Source organism: Arctopsyche grandis, chromosome 9, assembly GCF_051622035.1.
Source record: "Arctopsyche grandis isolate Sample6627 chromosome 9, ASM5162203v2, whole genome shotgun sequence".
Lineage (NCBI taxonomy): Eukaryota > Metazoa > Arthropoda > Insecta > Trichoptera > Hydropsychidae > Arctopsyche > Arctopsyche grandis.
The window spans coordinates 3086328-3106835 of NC_135363.1; the positions used below are offsets into that span (position 1 = coordinate 3086328).

General features: G+C 36.9%; 1 protein-coding gene across 1 annotated transcript; it reads left to right on the plus strand.

Annotated features, from left to right (window-relative positions):
- Positions 1–7024: 7024 nt before the first annotated feature.
- Positions 7025–11012, plus strand: LOC143917056 (uncharacterized). The gene is made up of 2 exons (XM_077438444.1): positions 7025–7586; positions 7664–11012. Exons 1-2 carry the CDS (start codon positions 7473–7475, stop codon positions 9503–9505), a joined length of 1956 nt encoding a protein of 651 aa, XP_077294570.1. The 5' UTR covers positions 7025–7472; the 3' UTR covers positions 9506–11012.
- The last annotated feature ends 9496 nt before the right edge of the window (positions 11013–20508 follow it).

The following is a 20508-nucleotide window of genomic DNA, read 5'->3' on the forward strand; positions in this document are numbered from 1 at the left end:
AAAAATGTGAAATTTGTCTAAATTCGTTTTCTCAAAAATCAAGCCGTGTGTCACATGAAAAATTGCATACTGGGATAAAACCACATAAATGTGAAATTTGTCTAAAATCGATTTCTCAAAAATCTAGCCTTGTGTCACATGAAAAATTGCATACTGGGATAAAACCACATAAATGTGAAATTTGTCTAAAATCATTTACTGAAAATTCTACTCTCCAGAGACATAAAAAATTGCATACTGGGATAAAACTACAAAAATGTGAAATTTGTCTAAATTCGTTTTCTCAAAAATCAAGCCGTGTGTCACATGAAAAATTGCATACTGGGATAAAACCACATAAATGTGAAATTTGTCTAAAATCGATTTCTCAAAAATCTAGCCTTGTGTCACATGAAAAATTGCATACTGGGATAAAACCACATAAATGTGTAATTTGTCTAAAATCATTTACTGAAAATTCTACTCTCCAGAGACATAAAAAATTGCATACTGGGATAAAACTACAAAAATGTGAAATTTGTCTAAAATCATTTACTAAAAAATCTAACCTTTTGTCACATGAAAAATTGCAAACTGGGATAAAACCACACAAATGTAACATTTGTTTAAAATCATTTACTGAAAATTCTACTCTCCAGAAACATAAAAACTGCATACTGGGATAAAACCACATAAATGTAACATTTGTTTAAAATCATTTACTGAAAATTCTACTCTCCGGAAACATAAAAAATTGCATACTGGGAAAAAACCACATAAATGTGAAATTTGTTTAAAATCATTTACTGAAAATTCTACTCTCCAGAAACATAAAAATTTGCATACTTGGATAAAACCACATAAATGTGAAATTCGTCTAAAATCATTTTCTCAAAAATCTAGCCTTGTGTCACATGAAAAATTGCATACTGGGATAAAACCACACAAATGTGAAATTTGTCTAAAATCGTTTTCTCAAAAATCAATCCGTGTGTCACATGAAAAATTGCATACTGGGATAAAACCACATAAATGTGAAATTTGTTTACAATCATTTACTGAAAATTCTACTCTCCAGAGTCATAAAAAATTGCATACTGGGATAAAACTACAAAAATGTGAAATTTGTCTAAAATCATTTACTAAAAAATCTAACCTTTTGTCACATGAAAAATTGCAAACTGGGATAAAACCACACAAATGTAACATTTGTTTAAAATCATTTACTGAAAATTCTACTCTCCAGAAACATAAAAATTGCATACTGGGATAAAACCACATAAATGTAACATTTGTTTAAAATCATTTACTGAAAATTCTACTCTCCGGAAACATAAAAAATTGCATACTGGGATAAAACCACACAAATGTGAAATTTGTCTAAAATCGTTTTCTCAAAAATCTAGCCGTGTGTCACATGAAAAATTTCATACTGGGATAAAACCACACAAATGTAACATTTGTTAAAAATCATTTACTGAAAATTCTACTCTCCGGAAACATAAAAAATTACATACTGGGATAAAACCACACAAATGTGAAATTTGTCTAAAATCGTTTTCTCAAAAATCAATCCGTGTGTCACATGAAAAATTGCATACTGGGATAAAACCACATAAATGTGAAATTTGTTTAAAATCATTTACTGAAAATTCTACTCTCCGGAAACATAAAAAATTGCATACTGGGATAAAACCACACAAATGTGAAATTTGTCTAAAATCGTTTTCTCAAAAATCAATCCGTGTGTCACATGAAAAATTGCATACTGGGATAAAACCACATAAATGTGAAATTTGTTTAAAATCATTTACTGAAAATTCTACTCTCCAGAGACATAAAAAATTGCATACTGGGATAAAACTACAAAAATGTGAAATTTGTCTAAAATCGTTTTCTCAAAAATCAAGCCGTGTGTCATATGAAAAATTGCATACTGGGATAAAACCACATAAATGTGAAATTTGTCTAAAATCGATTTCTCAAAAATCTAGCCTTGTGTCACATGAAAAATTGCATACTGGGATAAAACCACATAAATGTGAAATTTGTCTAAAATCGTTTTCTCAAAAATCTAGCCGTGTGTCACATGAAAAATTTCATACTGGGATAAAACCACACAAATGTAACATTTGTTAAAAATCATTTACTGAAAATTCTACTCTCCGGAAACATAAAAAATTGCATACTGGGATAAAACCACATAAATGTGAAATTTGTCTAAAATCGTTTTCTCAAAAATCTAGCCGTGTGTCACATGAAAAATTTCATACTGGGATAAAACCACACAAATGTAACATTTGTTAAAAATCATTTACTGAAAATTCTACTCTCCGGAAACATAAAAAATTGCATACTGGGATAAAACCACACAAATGTGAAATTTGTCTAAAATCGTTTTCTCAAAAATCAATCCGTGTGTCACATGAAAAATTGCATACTGGGATAAAACCACATAAATGTGAAATTTGTCTAAAATCGTTTTCTCAAAAATCTAGCCGTGTGTCACATGAAAAATTTCATACTGGGATAAAACCACACAAATGTAACATTTGTTAAAAATCATTTACTGAAAATTCTACTCTCCGGAAACATAAAAAATTGCATACTGGGATAAAACCACACAAATGTAACATTTGTTTAAAATCATTTACTGAAAATTCTACTCTCCAGAAACATAAAAATTGCATACTGGGATAAAACCACATAAATGTGAAATTTGTCTAAAATCGTTTTTTCAAAAATCTAGCCTTGTGTCTCATGAAAAATTTCATACGGGGATAAAACCACACAAATGTGAAATTTGTCTAAAATCGTTTTCTCAAAAATATACCCTTGTGTCACATGAAAAATTGCATACTGGGATAAAACCACATAAATGTGACATTCGTTTAAAATCATTTATTCATAAAGGTGTACTTGTGATACATTTGAGATCTCACACAGGGGAAAAGCCATTCAATTGTGAAATTTGTCTGAAATCATTTACTGAAAAATCTAGTCTCGAGAAACATAAAAATCATTTATTTCTAAAAGTAAACTTGGGTTACATTTGAGTTCTCGCACGGGGGAAAGCCTTACAAGTGTGTAATTTGTCTCAAATCATTTACTCACAAATCTAACCTCAATAAACATACAAAAATTTCGTGCTGGATAAAACCACACAGATGTGAAATTTGTTTAAAATCATTACTCGAAAATCTATTGTTATTATATATACTGTTAATATTCTTACATTTTGGCGGCATCCGTGCCATTGTTAAGGTTGCCAACTTTTTCTGAGACAATTCCGGGACAAATAGCTCAAAACTCGATTTTTATTTTTTTTTTTCTTCCTTCCGAACATATTTTATTGTTTTTACATGCGAAAAATATTACTTTGGTTCCTTTATTCGAATACAAAAAAATATATACATGTAGGAATGATTTTTAAACGAGCCGAGCCGTATGTGTGGTTGGTCAAACTGCTAGGGATAAAGTATGTGTGTGGTATGCATGGGAGAGTCCGGATGCGTGTTGTTATGGTCACTTGTTGGAGATCAGGCCGGACGATATGATATAATAAATAGTTTTGACTGAATCTGCGCGTTTCGCTTGGAATCATTCACATCCGGATCCTATATTTGGGTGCTCTTTCGAGATGCCCGAAGACATTCCAGTGACAGCCAGGAGCGGTCAGACGACAACGGGGAATTGTGACAGTTGAGGTTAAGGACGCGCGATGACTGCTATAACGCGTACGAGCATAAAGATGACGTGGGTGACGTCACGCCACGCTACGATGATGATATCCACGACGAGAAAGACGACAACGCCAGTGGCAACGACGACGAGGGAGATACCACAGTTCAATTTCCGAGATCTGGAGGTTTGTTTCGGTCTGCCGAAATGTAACGGCAGAAATAGCCCTATTGCAGTGTGGATTGAGCGCCTCGAAGAACACGCGCAAATCCTCGGCTGGACGGAGACACATTAGTTGGTGTATGGGCGGATGCTGTGTGAGGGGACTGCCAAGAATTTCCTAGACTCAGAAACGGGCATAACCACGTGGGCGATACTGAAGAAAAGGTTGACCGGAGAGTTCGGTCATCGATTGAATAGTGCGGACGTGCACAGGGAACTGAGGTTAGAGAAAAAGGGAAGAGCGGAAGATAGTTTAAGCTACATCTACAGAATGAAGGGGATCGCAGCCAAGTGCAGCTTTATCGAGGAGGAAGCGATTATTTCATATATAATTGGTGGACTCGGTTTTGACAAGTACGAAAAAATGATGCTGAGCGGAGCTGGAGCTATTAAGGAGCTGAAGACGTGAGTTACGCAGTGCGAGAAAATTAGAGAGGACGACGAACCCAGGGTGACGGGGCCCGTAAGAAACCGTGAAAACTGAGAAAGAGGGAGGCCACAATGCTACAATTGCGGTGGACCAGGTCATTTAGCAGCCGTCTGCAGGTTTAAGAAGAGAGGAACTCGTTGTTTCAATTGTAACGAGTTTGGGCACATATCAGCTCAATGTTACAGTACCAAAACAAAGACTGTCTTGACAATACAAGAAGAAATAAGAAAAGAAGTCAGTATCCCGGGTGCCGCCCTGTTGGGTAGCCCCATCACAGAATCCGTTCTTATGTGCATTGACGGCAACAAAGTGAAATTTGTTAATAAACCGTGTGTTTTGATGAAGGATAACTTAGAACGGAGTCTGCCGAGGAGAAAAAAAGAGCAAGAGATGAGGGATTGTAAGGAAGTGTGGCAACAGGCATGTAAAAGACATTTTAAATGTCACAAAAGACCTTTGCAGCAACGGGCTTCACGAGAGATGTCTGCTCTCTCGTGAAGCAGACTCATTGTTTCCAATAATGAAGAGGACGATGCGAACATGGCCGATGTAAGTGTGAACAGTGATGGTTTGCACAGAAAAAGACTTTTGGATTACAGAGACATACTGTCTTCAAATACAGATGAACCACCCGATGATCAATTTGGAAAAGGATCTAAGAATTATAGTCATTTGAAGAATTCTGAAGATGAGAATAAAGAAAAGGAGAAACATAAAGACAAAGAAAAGGATATGGCTAAATCACAAGAAGGAATAAGGGACCCAGTCAAAATTTCAACACCAAAGGACACTGTATTCACTTTCAAGCTCGGTCGTAGTCTGATTGATGTTACTTCAATGAAAAAGAAAATAGGACCGTGGATTGAGAAAAGACTTATTGGATGTATCAGTGAGCCAGAACCAATATGTGTTGACTTCATTTATGGTAAATTACTAGCAGAAAATCTGTGGGGTGACGGCAGGTTCGTCGGACGGTCACGGAGAATCGCCGCGGGCATTGGATAGTATTTAAGTTGTACCGATGGAAGTGAAGTGTGTGTGAGTGAATTAGAGAATAAGTGAAATACCTGGAGGGGTTTTAGTTAAGCCTTACTTGTAATTTGATGATTGAAAGGTGTAATGTTTTATTGCTAATTCTAGTAATGTTTTAAAATGTGATTGTTTCCGATGTAAAGATTTAACTTGTCATTGTAAAGGTATTGATTCTAATGTTTTGTATTGCTTGTAATAATTTTAAATTGTAATTGTGATACCTTTCTGTTTTGTATTGCTTGAAATAATTTTAAATTGTAATTGTGATGATTTATGTGTAACTTTAATTGTGATGATTTATGTGTAACTTTATTGAAGATTGAATTGTGTTGAAATGTAAAAATTAATTTGTAGTGAAATGTGTAACGATTAATTTGTTATAATTGTAATTGTTATGTAAATTGTAAAATTATTGATGTATAAGTGTATTGATATGTAGTTGTGATGATGATTGTAATTGTGATGATGATTGTAATTGTGATGTAAATTGTAATTGTGACAATTGAAAGCATGTTTAGAAGAATATAAGATGATTTTATGGAATGGAAGATTAAACATTGTTGAGGATGATAGAGGAAATGTTTTAAAAGAATGTAAGATGATACATTGTATAGAGTGGAAGATGAAATGTAAAAGAATATGAGATGAAATGCTGTAAAAATATAAAAGACGAAGAATGTCATCCGAGGGCGAATGACAGTCAGGAATGACCGAATGTAGGAATGATTTTTAAACGAGCCGAGCCGTATGTGTGGTTGGTCAAACTGATAGGGATAAAGTATGTGTGTGGTATGCATGGGAGAGTCCGGATGCGTGTTGTTATGGTCACTTGTTGGAGAACAGGCCGGACGATATGTTATAATAAATAGTTTTGACTGAATCTGCGCGTTTCCTTTGGAATCCTTCACATCCGGATCCTATATACATGAGTAAAAGAGGTCTTATTTGCAATTTCGCCTTTTCTAAGGTGATATTCATGTTATTCCTGGCCTTCGTCCACACACTTCATGTGACTAAATACTCTTTCTGGGTAAGCATTACTGCAGGGATGAACATAATGAAAGACACAATTTTCATCAGCTCAACCGATTTTTCTTGTTCTTTGAAATACCCTCTATTGTCGCGATTTTATGTTTATAAAAGATGCTAGTTTTTATTAATGCTATAATACTTGCATTTCTCTCTTTAAAAAGAATTGCTTTTGCTTACAAAAAGATCTATTTAAGACTCACAAGCAATTTAAAACATAAATGAAAGTATTTTTTTCACAAATTAAATATAGTAAAGCTGCAGCAAAAGAAAAAATCACGGTGTTGTTAACGAAATAATAAAATCTTCGCAGAAACGCTCGTATATGCTTTGTGGCGGCTCGTTTATACGACATGGTAGAGTTTGGTTGCCTTCATGCGAGTGGGGACCAACTCGGCTGGGTTCGGAGAGCCGCTACTCACTCTGCCTTCAGCTGTCATAAATAAAACACGTGCATTAACATGCCAGTCGTCTCATTCGTTCATCCCCCATAGCTTTACGTAATTCAGGAGCAAACTCATTTATCAAACTCTTTTTGTTGGTGAATAAAGTAGTAAATAAGGATGAGCTTACAAAAAAAAACTAGCCCAAAAGATCTTATTGTGAATTATTTATAACCGTTACGAATGGGCGCGAACGCGGTTCAATGGGGTGGCGTAATATTCTGTCCTGGGACTGTGTGGGGACAAATAATTTGTGGCCTAACATTTCTCTGGTATAACAACAGTTCAGTGATTACAAGTCAAATGTGAACCGGTCGCTCTAGATCGGTCACATGTGATCACCCGTCATACTAAAACTGGTTACGAGAAAACTGGTCACACCCTAAAATCGGTCTAACAGTTTTCTCTTGACCGTTTTTAGGGTGTGACCAGTTTTCTTGTGATCAGTTTTCTCGTGACCAGTTTTAGTGTGACGGGTGATCATGTGTCACCAATCTAGAGCGACCGGTTGTCCTGTGACTAGTTCACATATGACTAGTAATCCGTTTACCATAACTACATAATACCACATTTAGACCAAATTTGTCACTGAAAAAAATAGCAAGGCGAGGGCAAGTCGAGAGAAGTGGTTGCTGTCAGAGTTCAACACAGGGACGATGGAGTGCAGGCTTTGTCTCGGACCAGCTCCGGCCGAATCTTCCGTCTCCATCTTCGGCGATCCTCATCCAGAGCGTCTGGAGCAAAGCATTCGGACCTGCTGTCAAATTCAGGTCGGTGCTGGTTATAGGTCACAATTATTGTGGTTGACTCTTCTCACCGCTTGATCCTACTTTTTTTCCATCTGCAGGTTAAAAGAGGCGATGGGTTGCCAGACAGGGTGTGTCTTTCGTGTAAGACCACTCAGGAATCGTCTCGACTGAGGGTAGACGATTGCTTGAAGATCAAGACTAACGAAGTTTTATTGGAAGATTCAATATGGGACGACGAGTCTTCACAATCGACAATTCACCGAAAGAATAGTGAAATGTGCGTAAAGCCATTTCCCAGTGAATCTGAACATATTTTATACAAAAGATCACATCCTGGAGAAAAGCTGTTCAAATGTGATATTTGTTTAAAATCACTTTCTCGAAAAGATACCCTTGTCAAACATTTGAGATCTCACATTGGGGTAAAGCCATTCAAATGTGAAATTTGTCTGAAATCATTTGCTGCAAAATTTAGTCTCGAGAATCATAAAAATACGCATACTGGGATAAAACCACACAAATGTAACATTTGTTTAAAATCATTTACTGAAAAATCTACTCTGCGGAAACATAAAAAATTGCATACTGGAATAAAACCACATAAATGTGAAATTTGTCTAAAATCGTTTACTCAAAAATCTAGCCTTATGTCACATGAAAACTTTCATACTGGGATAAAACCACACAAATGTAACATTTGTTTAAAATCATTTACTAAAAAATTTTGTCTCCAAATACATGAAAAATCGCATACTGGGATAAAACCACATAAATGTGAAATTTGTCTAAAATCGTTTACTCAAAAATCTAGCCTTGTGTCACATGAAAAATTGCATACTGGGATAAAACCACATAAATGTGAAATTTGTCTAAAATCGTTTGCTCATAAATCTAGCCTTGTGTCACATGAAAAATTGCATACTGGGATAAAACCACATAAATGTGAAATTTGTCTAAAATCGTTTACTCAAAAATCTAGCCTTGTGTCACATGAAAAATTGCATACTGGGATAAAACCACATAAATGCGAAATTTGTCTAAAATCGTTTGCTTATAAATCTAGCCTTGTGTCACATGAAAAATTGCATACTGGGATAAAACCACATAAATGTGAAATTTGTCTAAAAACATTTACTAAAAAATCTAGCCTTTTGTCACATGAAAAATTGCATACTGGGATAAAACCACACAAATGTAACATTTGTTTAAAATCATTTACTCAAAAATGTCATTTCGAGAAACATAAAAAATTGCATGGCGAGATAAAACCACACAAATGTAACATTTGTTTAAAATCATTTACTCAAAAATGGTATCTCGTGACACATAAAAAATTGCATGCCAAGATAAAACCGAACAGATGTAACATTTGTTTAAAACCATTTACTAAAATATATACTCTCCAGAAACATAAAAAATTGCATACTGGGATAAAACCACATAAATGTGAAATTTGTCTAAAATCGTTTACTCAAAAATCTAGCCTTGTGACACATGAAAAATTGCATACTGGGATAAAACCACATAAATGTGAAATTTGTCTAAAATCGTTTTCTCAAAAATCTAGCCTTGTATCACATGAAAAATTGCATACTGGGATAAAACCACATAAATGTGAAATTTGTCTAAAATCGTTTACTCATAAATCTAGCCTTGTGTCACATGAAAAATTGCATACTGGGATAAAACCACATAAATGTGAAATTTGTCTAAAATCGTTTACTCATAAATCTAGCCTTGTGTCACATGAAAAATTGCATACTGGGATAAAACCACATAAATGTGAAATTTGTCTAAAATCGTTTACTCAAAAATCTAGCCTTGTGAAACATAAAAAATTGCATGCCGAGATAAAACCAAACAGATGTAACATTTGTTTAAAATCATTTACTAAAATATATACTCTCCAGAAACATAAAGAATTGCATGAAACCACATAAATTTTAAATTTGTCTAAAATCGTTTTCTCAAAAATATATCCTTGTGTCACATGAAAAATTGCATACTGGGATAAAACCACATAAATGTGACATTTGTTTAAAATCATTTATTCATAAAGGTGAACTTGTGATACATTTGAGATCTCACACAGGGGAAAAGCCATTAAATTGTGAAATTTGTCTGAAATCATTTACTGAAAAATCTAGTCTCGAGAAACATAAAAATGTGCATCCTGGGATAAAACCTTTTTAAACATTTTTTTAAAATCAATTATTTCTAAAAGTAAACTTGGTTCACATTTGAGATCTCACACGGGGGAAAGCCTTACAAGTGTGTAATTTGTCTAAAATCATTTAATCACAAATCTAACCTCAATAAACATAAAAAAATTGCATGCTGGATAAAACCACACAAATGTGAAATTTGTTTAAAATCATTACTCGAAAATCTATTGTTATTATATATATACTGTTAATATTCTTACATTTTGGCGGCATCCGTGCCATTGTTAGGGTTGCCAACTTTTTCTGAGACAATTCCGGGACAAATAGCTCAAAACTCGATTTTTATATTTTTTTTTTATTCGTTCGGAACATATTTTATAGTTTTTACATGCGAAAAATATTACTTTGGTTCCTTTATTCGAATACATAAGAGTAAAAGAGGTCTTATTTGCACACACTTCATGTGACTAAATACTCTTTCTGGGTAAGCATTACTGCAGGGACGAACATAATGAAAGACACAATTTTCATCAGCTCAACCGATTTTTCTTGCTCTTTGAAATACCCTCTATTGTCGCGATTTTATTTTTATAAAACATGCTAGTTTTTATTAATGCTATAATACTTGCATTTCTCTCTTTAAAAAGAATTGCTTTTGCTTAAAAAAAATCTATTTAAGACTCACAAGCAATTTAAAACATAAATGAAAGTATTTTTTTCACAAATTAAATATAGTAAAGCTGCAGCAAAAGAAAAAATCACGGTGTTGTTAACGACATAATAAAAAAATCTTCGCAGAAACGCTCGTATATGCTTTACGTAATTCAGGAGCAAACTCATTTATCAAACTCTTTTTGTTGGTGAATAAATTAGTAAATAAGGATGAGCTTACAAAAAAAAACTAGCCCAAAAGATCTTATTGTGAATTATTTATAACTGTGTGAATTATTTATAACCAAATGGGCGCGAACGCGGTTCAATGGGGTGGCATAATATTCTGTCCTGGGACTATGTGTACATTGGAAGGACGTTCAACGGATTTATGTACTCAATGTCAATTACAATAAAAATAAATGTAATAGTTTCCTCAAAATTTCCGGGATAATTTAGCATTCATCCGGGATACGGGACAGTGATTCCAATTCCGGGACGGTTGGCAACCCTAGCCATGGTGTTTCTGGCGCCCCCCCTCACATGACATTTCTCCTCATTGCAGTGTATTTAAATCATTTTAAGAGAAATAATAATTTAAAATTAAATACACAGATCTATTATTTGGCTTACTTGTTTTATTTATTTTAAATGTAATTATGGGGGATGAACGAATGAGACGACTGGCATGTTGAATGCACGTGTTTATTATATGACAGCTGAAGGCAGAGTGAGTAGCGGTTCTCCGAACCCAGCCGAGTTGCCCCCAGGAAGGCAACCAAACTCGACCATGTCGTATAAGCGAGCCGCCACATAATAATTTTTATTTATTGGATGAAATTGAGATAATTTTAGTTAACATACATACTTCATCATCCTAAGCCTAGGGTCGGCAAACCGTGGCTCTTTTTCCAAAGTACCCTAAAATTGTGTCAATTTCAACATACGGCGCGAAAAGTATGACCGACGTTAGAAAAGGGTTTGTTGCTATTCTGAAAGTAAAAATTAATCACTAGGTACTTGCTTACCATTGCATCATTCATCAAGAAGCGCTTTGTGTGCACACATTTTCAGAAAAAATTTGCAAAGTAGCTCCAGTATAGCTAATGGTCTTAATCATCGCCAATTTAAAAAAAATTTAGTTGAAATAGAACGTGAATACGCAGATCTCCGGTTGCATAACAAGGTACGTTGGTTATCGAGAGAAAACGATTCGCTTCCTTATTAAAACAAATTAAAACACTTCTCGTACCCGAATGTAAAACGTTATACATTTTCATTGTTATTTTCAATGAATTTGGACGACTTTGTTTACTTTCGGTCAGATTGACGAGAGTGATCGTGGTGAGAAACTTTTTTTTTAATTTTAAACCCAATTTCTTTTTCGAATTGTTAATTATTAACATAAACTGCATTAAAATGCCGAGTTGCGAGTTGGCAAAAGTAAAGAAGAATAGGTACAATAAAAACTTTCTTATAAGTAAATCTTTCCCACGCTTTTAATGATTGAAATTTAGGAAATATGGTTTCAGTAGTAGGTATAAAAACTAACTTCGAAAATTGTTCTGCCGTCATATGGATGTGACGAACAATCAACTGGATTGTATACCGGATCTCAAAGTCAAAATGACTAGAATAATACAGCAAATGCATTTTTTTTTCAATTGGTTGTGTGAATTCAATTCAAGTAATAAGGAGTCACTCATTGAAATGCTCGATAATTTAAATCAATGGTCAAATATTTTGAATCTTCCCAGAAGAAATACACAAATGGTTGGAAGCGTGGCACCGTTCCTTTCAACATACAGTAAATTACTGTCATCCATCGGTCTGCAAACAGGTGGAATATTTTATAGAAGAACAGGATCACGTCGATTACATGTAGATACACGATTATTTTTTATATTATAAATATCCCACTGACAATTGACAATTTCGCAATAAATTCCATTTTATAAAAGGAATCAGTGCACTTAAAACAGAATTAAAATTTCGTGCTTTTTATTTTTTTGTCGTTTATTGATCATCTTTATTAATGTTTGTTTGTTTCAGCTTGATACGTTCAGGGGTGTGGTAAAAAACATTTTTGACTTTTTTTAGAGAAAAAATCCCACGTTAATTAAAATTTAATGATTTTTTTAATTATATTTTCATCATATGGATACAAGGTAATTGATACATGAAATCGTGAAGAGCACACATATTTAAAGGGTCGATTAAAATAGAAGAAGAAAAATCAGGTAAACTGCCAACAGGAGTAAGCTGTCACTTTCGGTTAAGAGGGCTGGACACCAGCGCCTTGTCCATACAAACGTATTAGACTTCTCCCTTCCTCAATTATGGAACTAGAGAAATTATTTTTTAATATGCTATGGATATCCACCATTGGGATGCATCTAAAAAAATAACTATTTTTTTGATTAGTTATTTTTTATAGGAGCTTAGGAGCCGCCAAACATCTATAAAATCGCCTCTTTTTTACACCCACGAAAAGAGTCCAGCGTGCTTATTTAACGGTCGATTTAAAAAAAAATACGCGCATAGTTGCACAAAAAATATCTTTCTCATACCGAGGATGAAATTTTTTAAAAATTGGTCCAGTTTCGGAGGAGAAAATAAGAGAATACGAAACCTCGATTTTATCGATTTAAAATACTTTTTATCTGGTCGAAGAGCAACTTTCGCATTCAATCAATATATATATATATCGAATTGTCGCATTCACTCAATATATATATCGAAGAAAGGAACGGCAACAAAATTAAGGATTCGGGTTTACAGCCCTCTTAACTGGTGCTCACGAAATTTTATATATAACTTGGAATTGGATTTATAATTCTAGATATGAAATGTCAATAATAAGCTTATTTTTTCATATTTTATAACTCATGTATGCAATGAATATTTTCCATTTTTATTGCGATTTAAAAAAGATTTTTTAAAAAATTTCAATTTGACCAATCTTTGCCTGCCCCCCCCCCCCCCTCCCAAGAAAAAGCTGAAATGACGTCCCTGATTGTTTTCTATCGAAAGTAAAAGCCGCTTTTATGCCGCATTATTTTATGGTGCATTCTATTTACCTAGGACAAGGGATAAAACGAAATATACAATGTAATTTATGGATCTATTTTGCTTTTACCATTTTTCTTGTACCTAAATTTGTTTATTCCCATTTTTGAAAATTTTATTTATTTTTTACCCTTGATTTTTAGCGTGATGGAAAGAATACAATTTTGTTATTTGGGGGGGACAATTTTTTTTAACCCTGGGTGAACCCCCTTTGATTCCTGGGTAAACGGACTACTAGTCATATGTGAACCAGTCACAGGACAACCGGTCGTTCTAGATTGGTCACACGTGATCACTCGTCACACTAAAACTGGTCACACCCGAAAATTAGTCACGAAAAAACTGGTCACACCCAAAAATTCGACCAATTTTTAATTTTTGGGTGTGACCAGTTTTAGTGTGACGGGTGATCACGTGTGACCGATCTAGAGCGACCGGTTGTCCTGTGACCATTTCACATTTGACTAGTAATCACCGAACTGATTCCTGGCAAGCACTGATTTCGGTCCCAGTCCGCCACTGCCTATACAATGTATAGTATACATACATGTTTGATATGAATAGCAGAACCCATGAAGGCGCGTTTGCGAACCTTGGTCTAGAAACTGTTCATACGTAAGTCTTCTTAAGAAATATTATTTTACGGAACTCAGTTGAGAAACCCTGAATACGTAGGATTTGAAAACATAATTTTAGGGGAAAATATCGAAAACCAAAGATTCTCCCATTTTTTTTTATCAAAATCAAAGACCATAATAACAATTCGTGAACCTTAGTTTAGAAACCCTGCATACATAAGATTTTGGATAGATAAAAGGCTAAAATGTAAAAACTATTTGAAAAAAAAAAAAATTGCTGCCCGGTTTAGAAACCCTGCTTAAGAATAAATTTTTGCGGCCTAAGTTAAGACCCCAGTGAGAAAATCATAAAGTCACAAAGAGTATCAAATAAATTTATTCGCACTTTATGAAATTATCATGTAGATATGGCCGACAATTTCAATAGAGTAATTATTACTGAGCAATTATCATCTAATTCTTTGACAAGTTTGGGATCCATCGTGTATAGCTGCACGTCATAATACTATCGAATGTGGCCATTGCAAGACTGGAATCTATAAACAATACGCAAAAAATTAATATTTTCATTGCAATCTGATTCGTTAGCCACTTAGATTTTAATGTATTATAAAATGAGATATGTTGTAGACAGGGCAGGCAAAAAAAAATGGTTGACAGTAGTGAACCATTTTTTGTGCATAAAAGCCGCCGGTAATTCGATTACACTGAGCAACAAAAAAAAAAAACCAGAGTGGAGACCAGCCAATCTTTACTAAGTTTGACCCGTTGAATTGGAATATGATATTGATTTTTGTTGGTGGGTGATCGTTTACGAGATATGTGCGTTTAAAAAAATCCGCGATTTTTACAGTTTTTTGGCTTTTGCGGTCTTTAACTCAAAATTTAGGATTGTCACGCTCAAAGTGAGTATTGGAATCAATAGTCAGATATTTTTCCTATTAATTGTTATATTTCATTGCTTTAAAATACTTCTAATTAATTGTCGAGCGAATTTTAAAAGTCAAAAATATATTTTTTTTACGGATTTTTTTTCCGTGCTGTTTTTCATTTATTTGGAAAATTTTTTATTTCACCACGTTTATAAGGATTGGTTTTCTATCTCAATATTTTTTTTATCTAAACGTACTAACTCAAGCGGTAATTCCAATTTAAATGCTTTCGTTGTGTATATGGTTGTAGAGCGTAATATTTGGGTGTAAGCGAGATGGCATGTAATCCACCTCACAGAGTACACCGGTCGGACTCAGATTGACGAGCTGGACGAAGCGGAGGCTCGGGCCTCCGAATCCGTCATTGACGAGTTCGAGACGGAATACTTAATCGCCCTCGAACGATGTATGGAAATGCTCAGATTGCGGGAGCCGCAACTGAGCGCTTCGCCAGTAGGGGGCGCTGCCGTCACGATGTCCGCTGTATCGCATTCAAATTCGGCAAATAAAATTGCCCCGTTTGGAGTTGCCCACCTTCGAAGGCAACGTCCAAAATTGGCCCCTTTTTTCACAACGCTTCTTGGTCGCGATGGCCGGCGAAACTTCTCAACTCGCCCGTTTCCAATGCTTGTTAGCAGTCCTAAAAGGAGAGCCCAAGCGCGTAGTTGGTAGCTTAGAGTTAGCTGATGATTCCTTCTCGCGCGCTTGGTCCATTCTGAAGCAGCGCTACAACAATAAAAAAAATGTTGTTCAGTCCCACATTCGCGCAATATTGGACGCGGAACAAATTGCGTCCAATAGTTACGCAAGTTTGCATCGTTGCATAGACGACTTTAATATGCACGTCCGTGCACTGGCCAACTTAGGCGTTCCGGTCGACACTTGGGACGACATTTTGGTCATGTGCATCACTAGGAAGCTCGATCGATACACGGTTCGACAATGGGAGCTTCAAGCGCCAAAACATGAGGAGTGTACATTTCACAAACTCATCGAATTTCTGACGCTTCAGTGCCAATCGATGGCAAATGCTGACTTCGTCTTAAAAGGCGAGTCGAATCCTCGACCAAGAACCATTACGAATCCGAAGGCAGCAGTTCTGCATGTGAGAGGGGAACGCCCCTCCTGCATCAGTTGCAGCGGAAGTCATTCTCTGCTAGCCTGTCCATCATTCCGCCAAATGAGCGGTGATGAGCGTAGGTCGAACGCCATAAAACTTCGACTATGTCTCAACTGCTTGAGACCAGGGCACATAGTTCACGTGTGCCAAACAAAGCAGAGATGCTTCGAATGCGGTCATGCTCATCACACCATGTTGCATGACGCAACTCTATACCAAACTTCGCCTTCAAATAAGGCCAAACATTATCGGAGCCCCAAGAAATCAGAGAACGCCAAACCCGTAAAATCATCGTTGGTTTTACATTCGGTGAGACGCGCATCGCCTTCTCACGCCCGAACTGTCCTGTTATCCACCGTGGAAGTACAAGTTCGCGGCGGAGATGGGCGATTGCACAAGGTTCGAGCATTGTTAGATAACGGCTCCGAACTCAACCTCATCTCTGAAGACTTGAGAAGGCGACTCGCCTTAAAGTCGAAAAGGATGGACGTCAACCTGGTAGGAATAGGTTCAAATAGGACGTCCATTACTAGTGGCGCGGTAATTCGAATTCTAGCGCCCATCCCCAATCAGGGCTCCAGTGTTGATCTCGATTGCGCAATCATGCCCGAGATCGCGAATCAACTTCCATCGCGCAACGTGTCCGAGATTCGGAGCCATTTGCCGCTTCATCTCCCTGTTGCCGATCCGTCATTCGATAATCCCGGTACAGTTGATATGGTGATAGGCAGCGACGCCTATCATGCGATGTTCCGCAATGGCAAACGTATCATTCTAGTTCTAGCTCTAGACTTGAGCGTCGGGCGGGGTAGAGCGTGCAGCGTTCATGTCAAACACATAAAGAGATGCGAGCGTGCAGTGGCAGTGGCAGTGGCAGTGGCAGGCCAGCGGCGCGGCGGCAACAGCATGCTTGTTTGAGATGAACGGGGCGGGGCGTGTAGCGGGGCGTCGCTGCAGCTTCAAACCGGTTTGTGATTTACGAAAACAGTGACCAGCTCACACGAACGCTCGCGGCGGCAACAGTATGCGTGTTTGCAATGATCGGTGCGTGTAGCGGCGCGTCGCGTGCAACTTCAAACCAGTTTGTGATTTGCAGCGGGACGGGAGCGTGCGCGCAATGTCTTTCCAAGATATTATTCTAGAAATCGAACTTAAACCAGAATTATGGTCAACAACTCATGCCCTATATAAAAATAGGATAATTAAACAGAAAGTGTTGAAGGAATTATCATTAAAACTACGAATTGAAGGTAAATAATTATTTTATTAACTTATTTATTGATTGTACGTTACTTATAATACTTTAAATTCTATTATCCCAAAAATAATCACAAAATTGTTGGCGTATGTTTCTCGCAATCAGTGATGAACTGTTGTTTCTCCTACTTGAGGAGTTATTAGACGCTATTTCGATCTGAAAGTTTGCAAGATTATTGACATCAGCAATAGATCCTTCAAGGTCACGTATGATATTATGCAATAAACACGTAGTTTTTATGATGAGGCAAGCATTTTCTGTGTTAGTTTCAATCGCTTTACTTAAAATACGCCACTTCGCATTTAAAATGCCAAAAGTACATTCAATAGACTTCCGTGCACGTGACAGGCGTTTGTTTATAATATTCACTATTTATATCCAAATTTATTTGTATGTTTGTTTATAATATTCACTTTTTATATCCAAATTTCTGGAAGGAAATGGTCGCATTATGTGTTCTTTTAAAGGATACGCTTCATCAGCAATTAAACATGGCACACGTATAGCAGTCCCTGGTATCACATCGGGTGGAGGAACATCTAGTTGACCATTCTCCATTAACATATTTAAAGTTGAATAGTGAAAGGTGCCTCCATCGCTTTGTTTACCTTTTCCTCCCACTTCTATGGCTATAAATTTTTTATTTGCATCTGCAACTCCTTGCAATATTATCGAAAAATAATTTTTATAGTTAAAATATGAAGAACCAGACTTATCTGGACATTTCACCCTGCAGTGCTTGCCGTCAATAGAACCAATGCACATTGGGAACTGCCAGAGTCTGTAATAATCACTTGCTATCTTCTTTAAGTCGTTATGGGTTGGGTGAGGCATATGTACATCAACCAGTTCCATCCATATAGCTGAACAAGTTAAATATACAATGTTTGCTATTGTTGTTTTACCCATTCGAAAACTAAACGCCAGTGATCGAAAAGAGTTTCCTGTAGCGAGGTACCTGTAATCAAATGAAATACATGTAAGTAATTATTATTATTATATTTTTTACAGAAGATGCATTAAAAAAACGATGGAAACATCTGAAAGACCAATATAGAAAGGAGTTAAAAAAGCAACCAGTTCTCAGATCAGGAGCAGAAACGGAAACATGGGAGTCAACTTGGCAATATTTGAATATAATGTCATTTATGAAAACAGAAGTTACCCCTGCTTCATCTACAGGCAACTTAACCGTAGATGAGAGTAGTCATAACACAGAAAATACCCAAACTGATACAGATATATTTGATTCTGTGTCATCCCCGAGATTGTATCATGAACAGTCACCTGCTGGCTCTTCTAGTTCTCAACCATCATCAACAATCAGAAAACGTTCTATCAAAGATGACATTTTGGAGATAGAAAAAAAAATTGATGTTAATGGAAAAACGTCTGAAAGACAGCCAAGATGAAGATTTAAAAAATGACGAAGATTTTCTATTTTTTAGAAGTGTATTACCGACAACGAAGAAATTAAATGAGCTTCAAAAATTACGTTTTCGCGTTAAAATTAATGAGTGGCTAATAGAAGCATGCGTTGAAAACGAACGCGCTCTGTATCAAAACTAATTGTATTCCCTTCCATAATCATAATCATAATCATCCAGAAGATTCATCTTTTAATAATAGCAATTAATAATTAATTAGAACACTAGTAAATTCTATATGTACTCGCATATTAATTAATAAATACATCTGTTATATCGAAATAAATATGAGTTTTATTTATAACTTACCTTATAGTCACTATCAACTTTTCTGCAGGGGTTATAGAATCCGATGGATGAAAATTTGTTCTCGTCAGTTTTAATCGTGATTAAATTTTTTTTAATATATAGTCAAAAGTTGTCACCGTCATCCTAGTGTACTCGTAGAATTTATCTTCATTTAATCGCAAAGTTTCATGCAACGTAGAAAACTCCCCACACAGCCTTCTTTGTTTAATTATCTCACTTGGACCTTGTCTGTAGTTATTAAAATATTTTAACCACACGTTTTCTTCTAAGTACAATAATACCCCGACGCCATGACGAAAAAAGTGACCAGCTCACACGAGCGCTGTGAGCGTGGAGCGTTCAGCGTTGCACTGAGGACACTGCGCGAACGCTCTTTCGCCGCTTGCACGCAACGCTAATCGCTCCGCTGCACGCTTTTTCACTCAGGCCGTGCACCAAGTCACGCGGTGACAGAGGAGGACGCATCGCAATGATGGATACAGCTTTGGGCTGGATATTGGGCGGCTCTCTAGAAGCGCCCACAGTTTCAAGCGATTCTCGGAATTGCCATCACCCAACGGGTCGTGATCCGTTATCTTGTTTTGGCGCGAGACGTCCAGTCAAGACAGTTAGTGCACGGCCTGAGTGCACGCTCGACTTGAGCGTCGGGCGGGACGGAGCGTGCAGCGTTCATGTCAAACACATATAAAGAGATGCGAGCGTCCTGAGTGGCAGGCCAGCGGCGCGGCGGCAACAGCGTGCGTGTTTGCGATGAACGGGGCGTGTAGCGGGGCGTCGCGTGCAACTTCAAACTGGTTTGTGATTTACGAAAACAGTGACCAGCTCATACGAACGCTGTGAAAAAGCGTGGAGCGTTCAGCGTTTCACTGAGGACACTGCGCAAACGCTCTTTCGCTGCTTGCACGCAACGCTAAACGCTCCGCTGCACGCTTTTTCACTCGGGCCGTGCACTTACGCGTCCCCTGGACGAATCGCGTATTTCCGCGGAACGAAGATTCCGCTTGCCGAAGCGCAATGTACCCGCGACCTCTAACCCTCACGTCTTTCGACCTTCCCAACCCAGCTCCAATAACTCCTGGCCAGTTCCTAGTTGGCGCACCACTAGTTGCGCAACAGCAGGAGAATCTGGTCGATCAGCCCGGAGTGAGGGTGTTACCACACCAGCACATGCAGCAGCGGCCCCTGTCAGAGAGGGTCACAGGAGTAGGTCATACTACTCCTCCATCAGCAACACCAAGCGAGCAGTCCGGCGAGTAGCTCGACTGCCAGTCGAGCAGCACTCAGTGAATTTGTGCAACGGAGTGGCGAACGTTCAAAACGTCCCACATTAAAGTTGGCTTCTTTCATTTGTGTTGTGGCTTTAGTTCAATGTGTTTCCATTTAGTTTTTGTGTCTTGTTTGTTGATTGGTGCTGGTAATGAAGCTATCAATGCA

Coding starts and splice junctions, on each gene's coding strand:
- LOC143917056 (XM_077438444.1), top strand. CDS start 7,473: ATGGAGTGCAGGCTTTGTCTCGGACCAGCTCCGGCCGAATCTTCCGTC. Junction 7,587..7,663: donor GGACCTGCTGTCAAATTCAG/GTCGGTGCTGGT, acceptor TTCCATCTGCAG/GTTAAAAGAGGCGATGGGTT.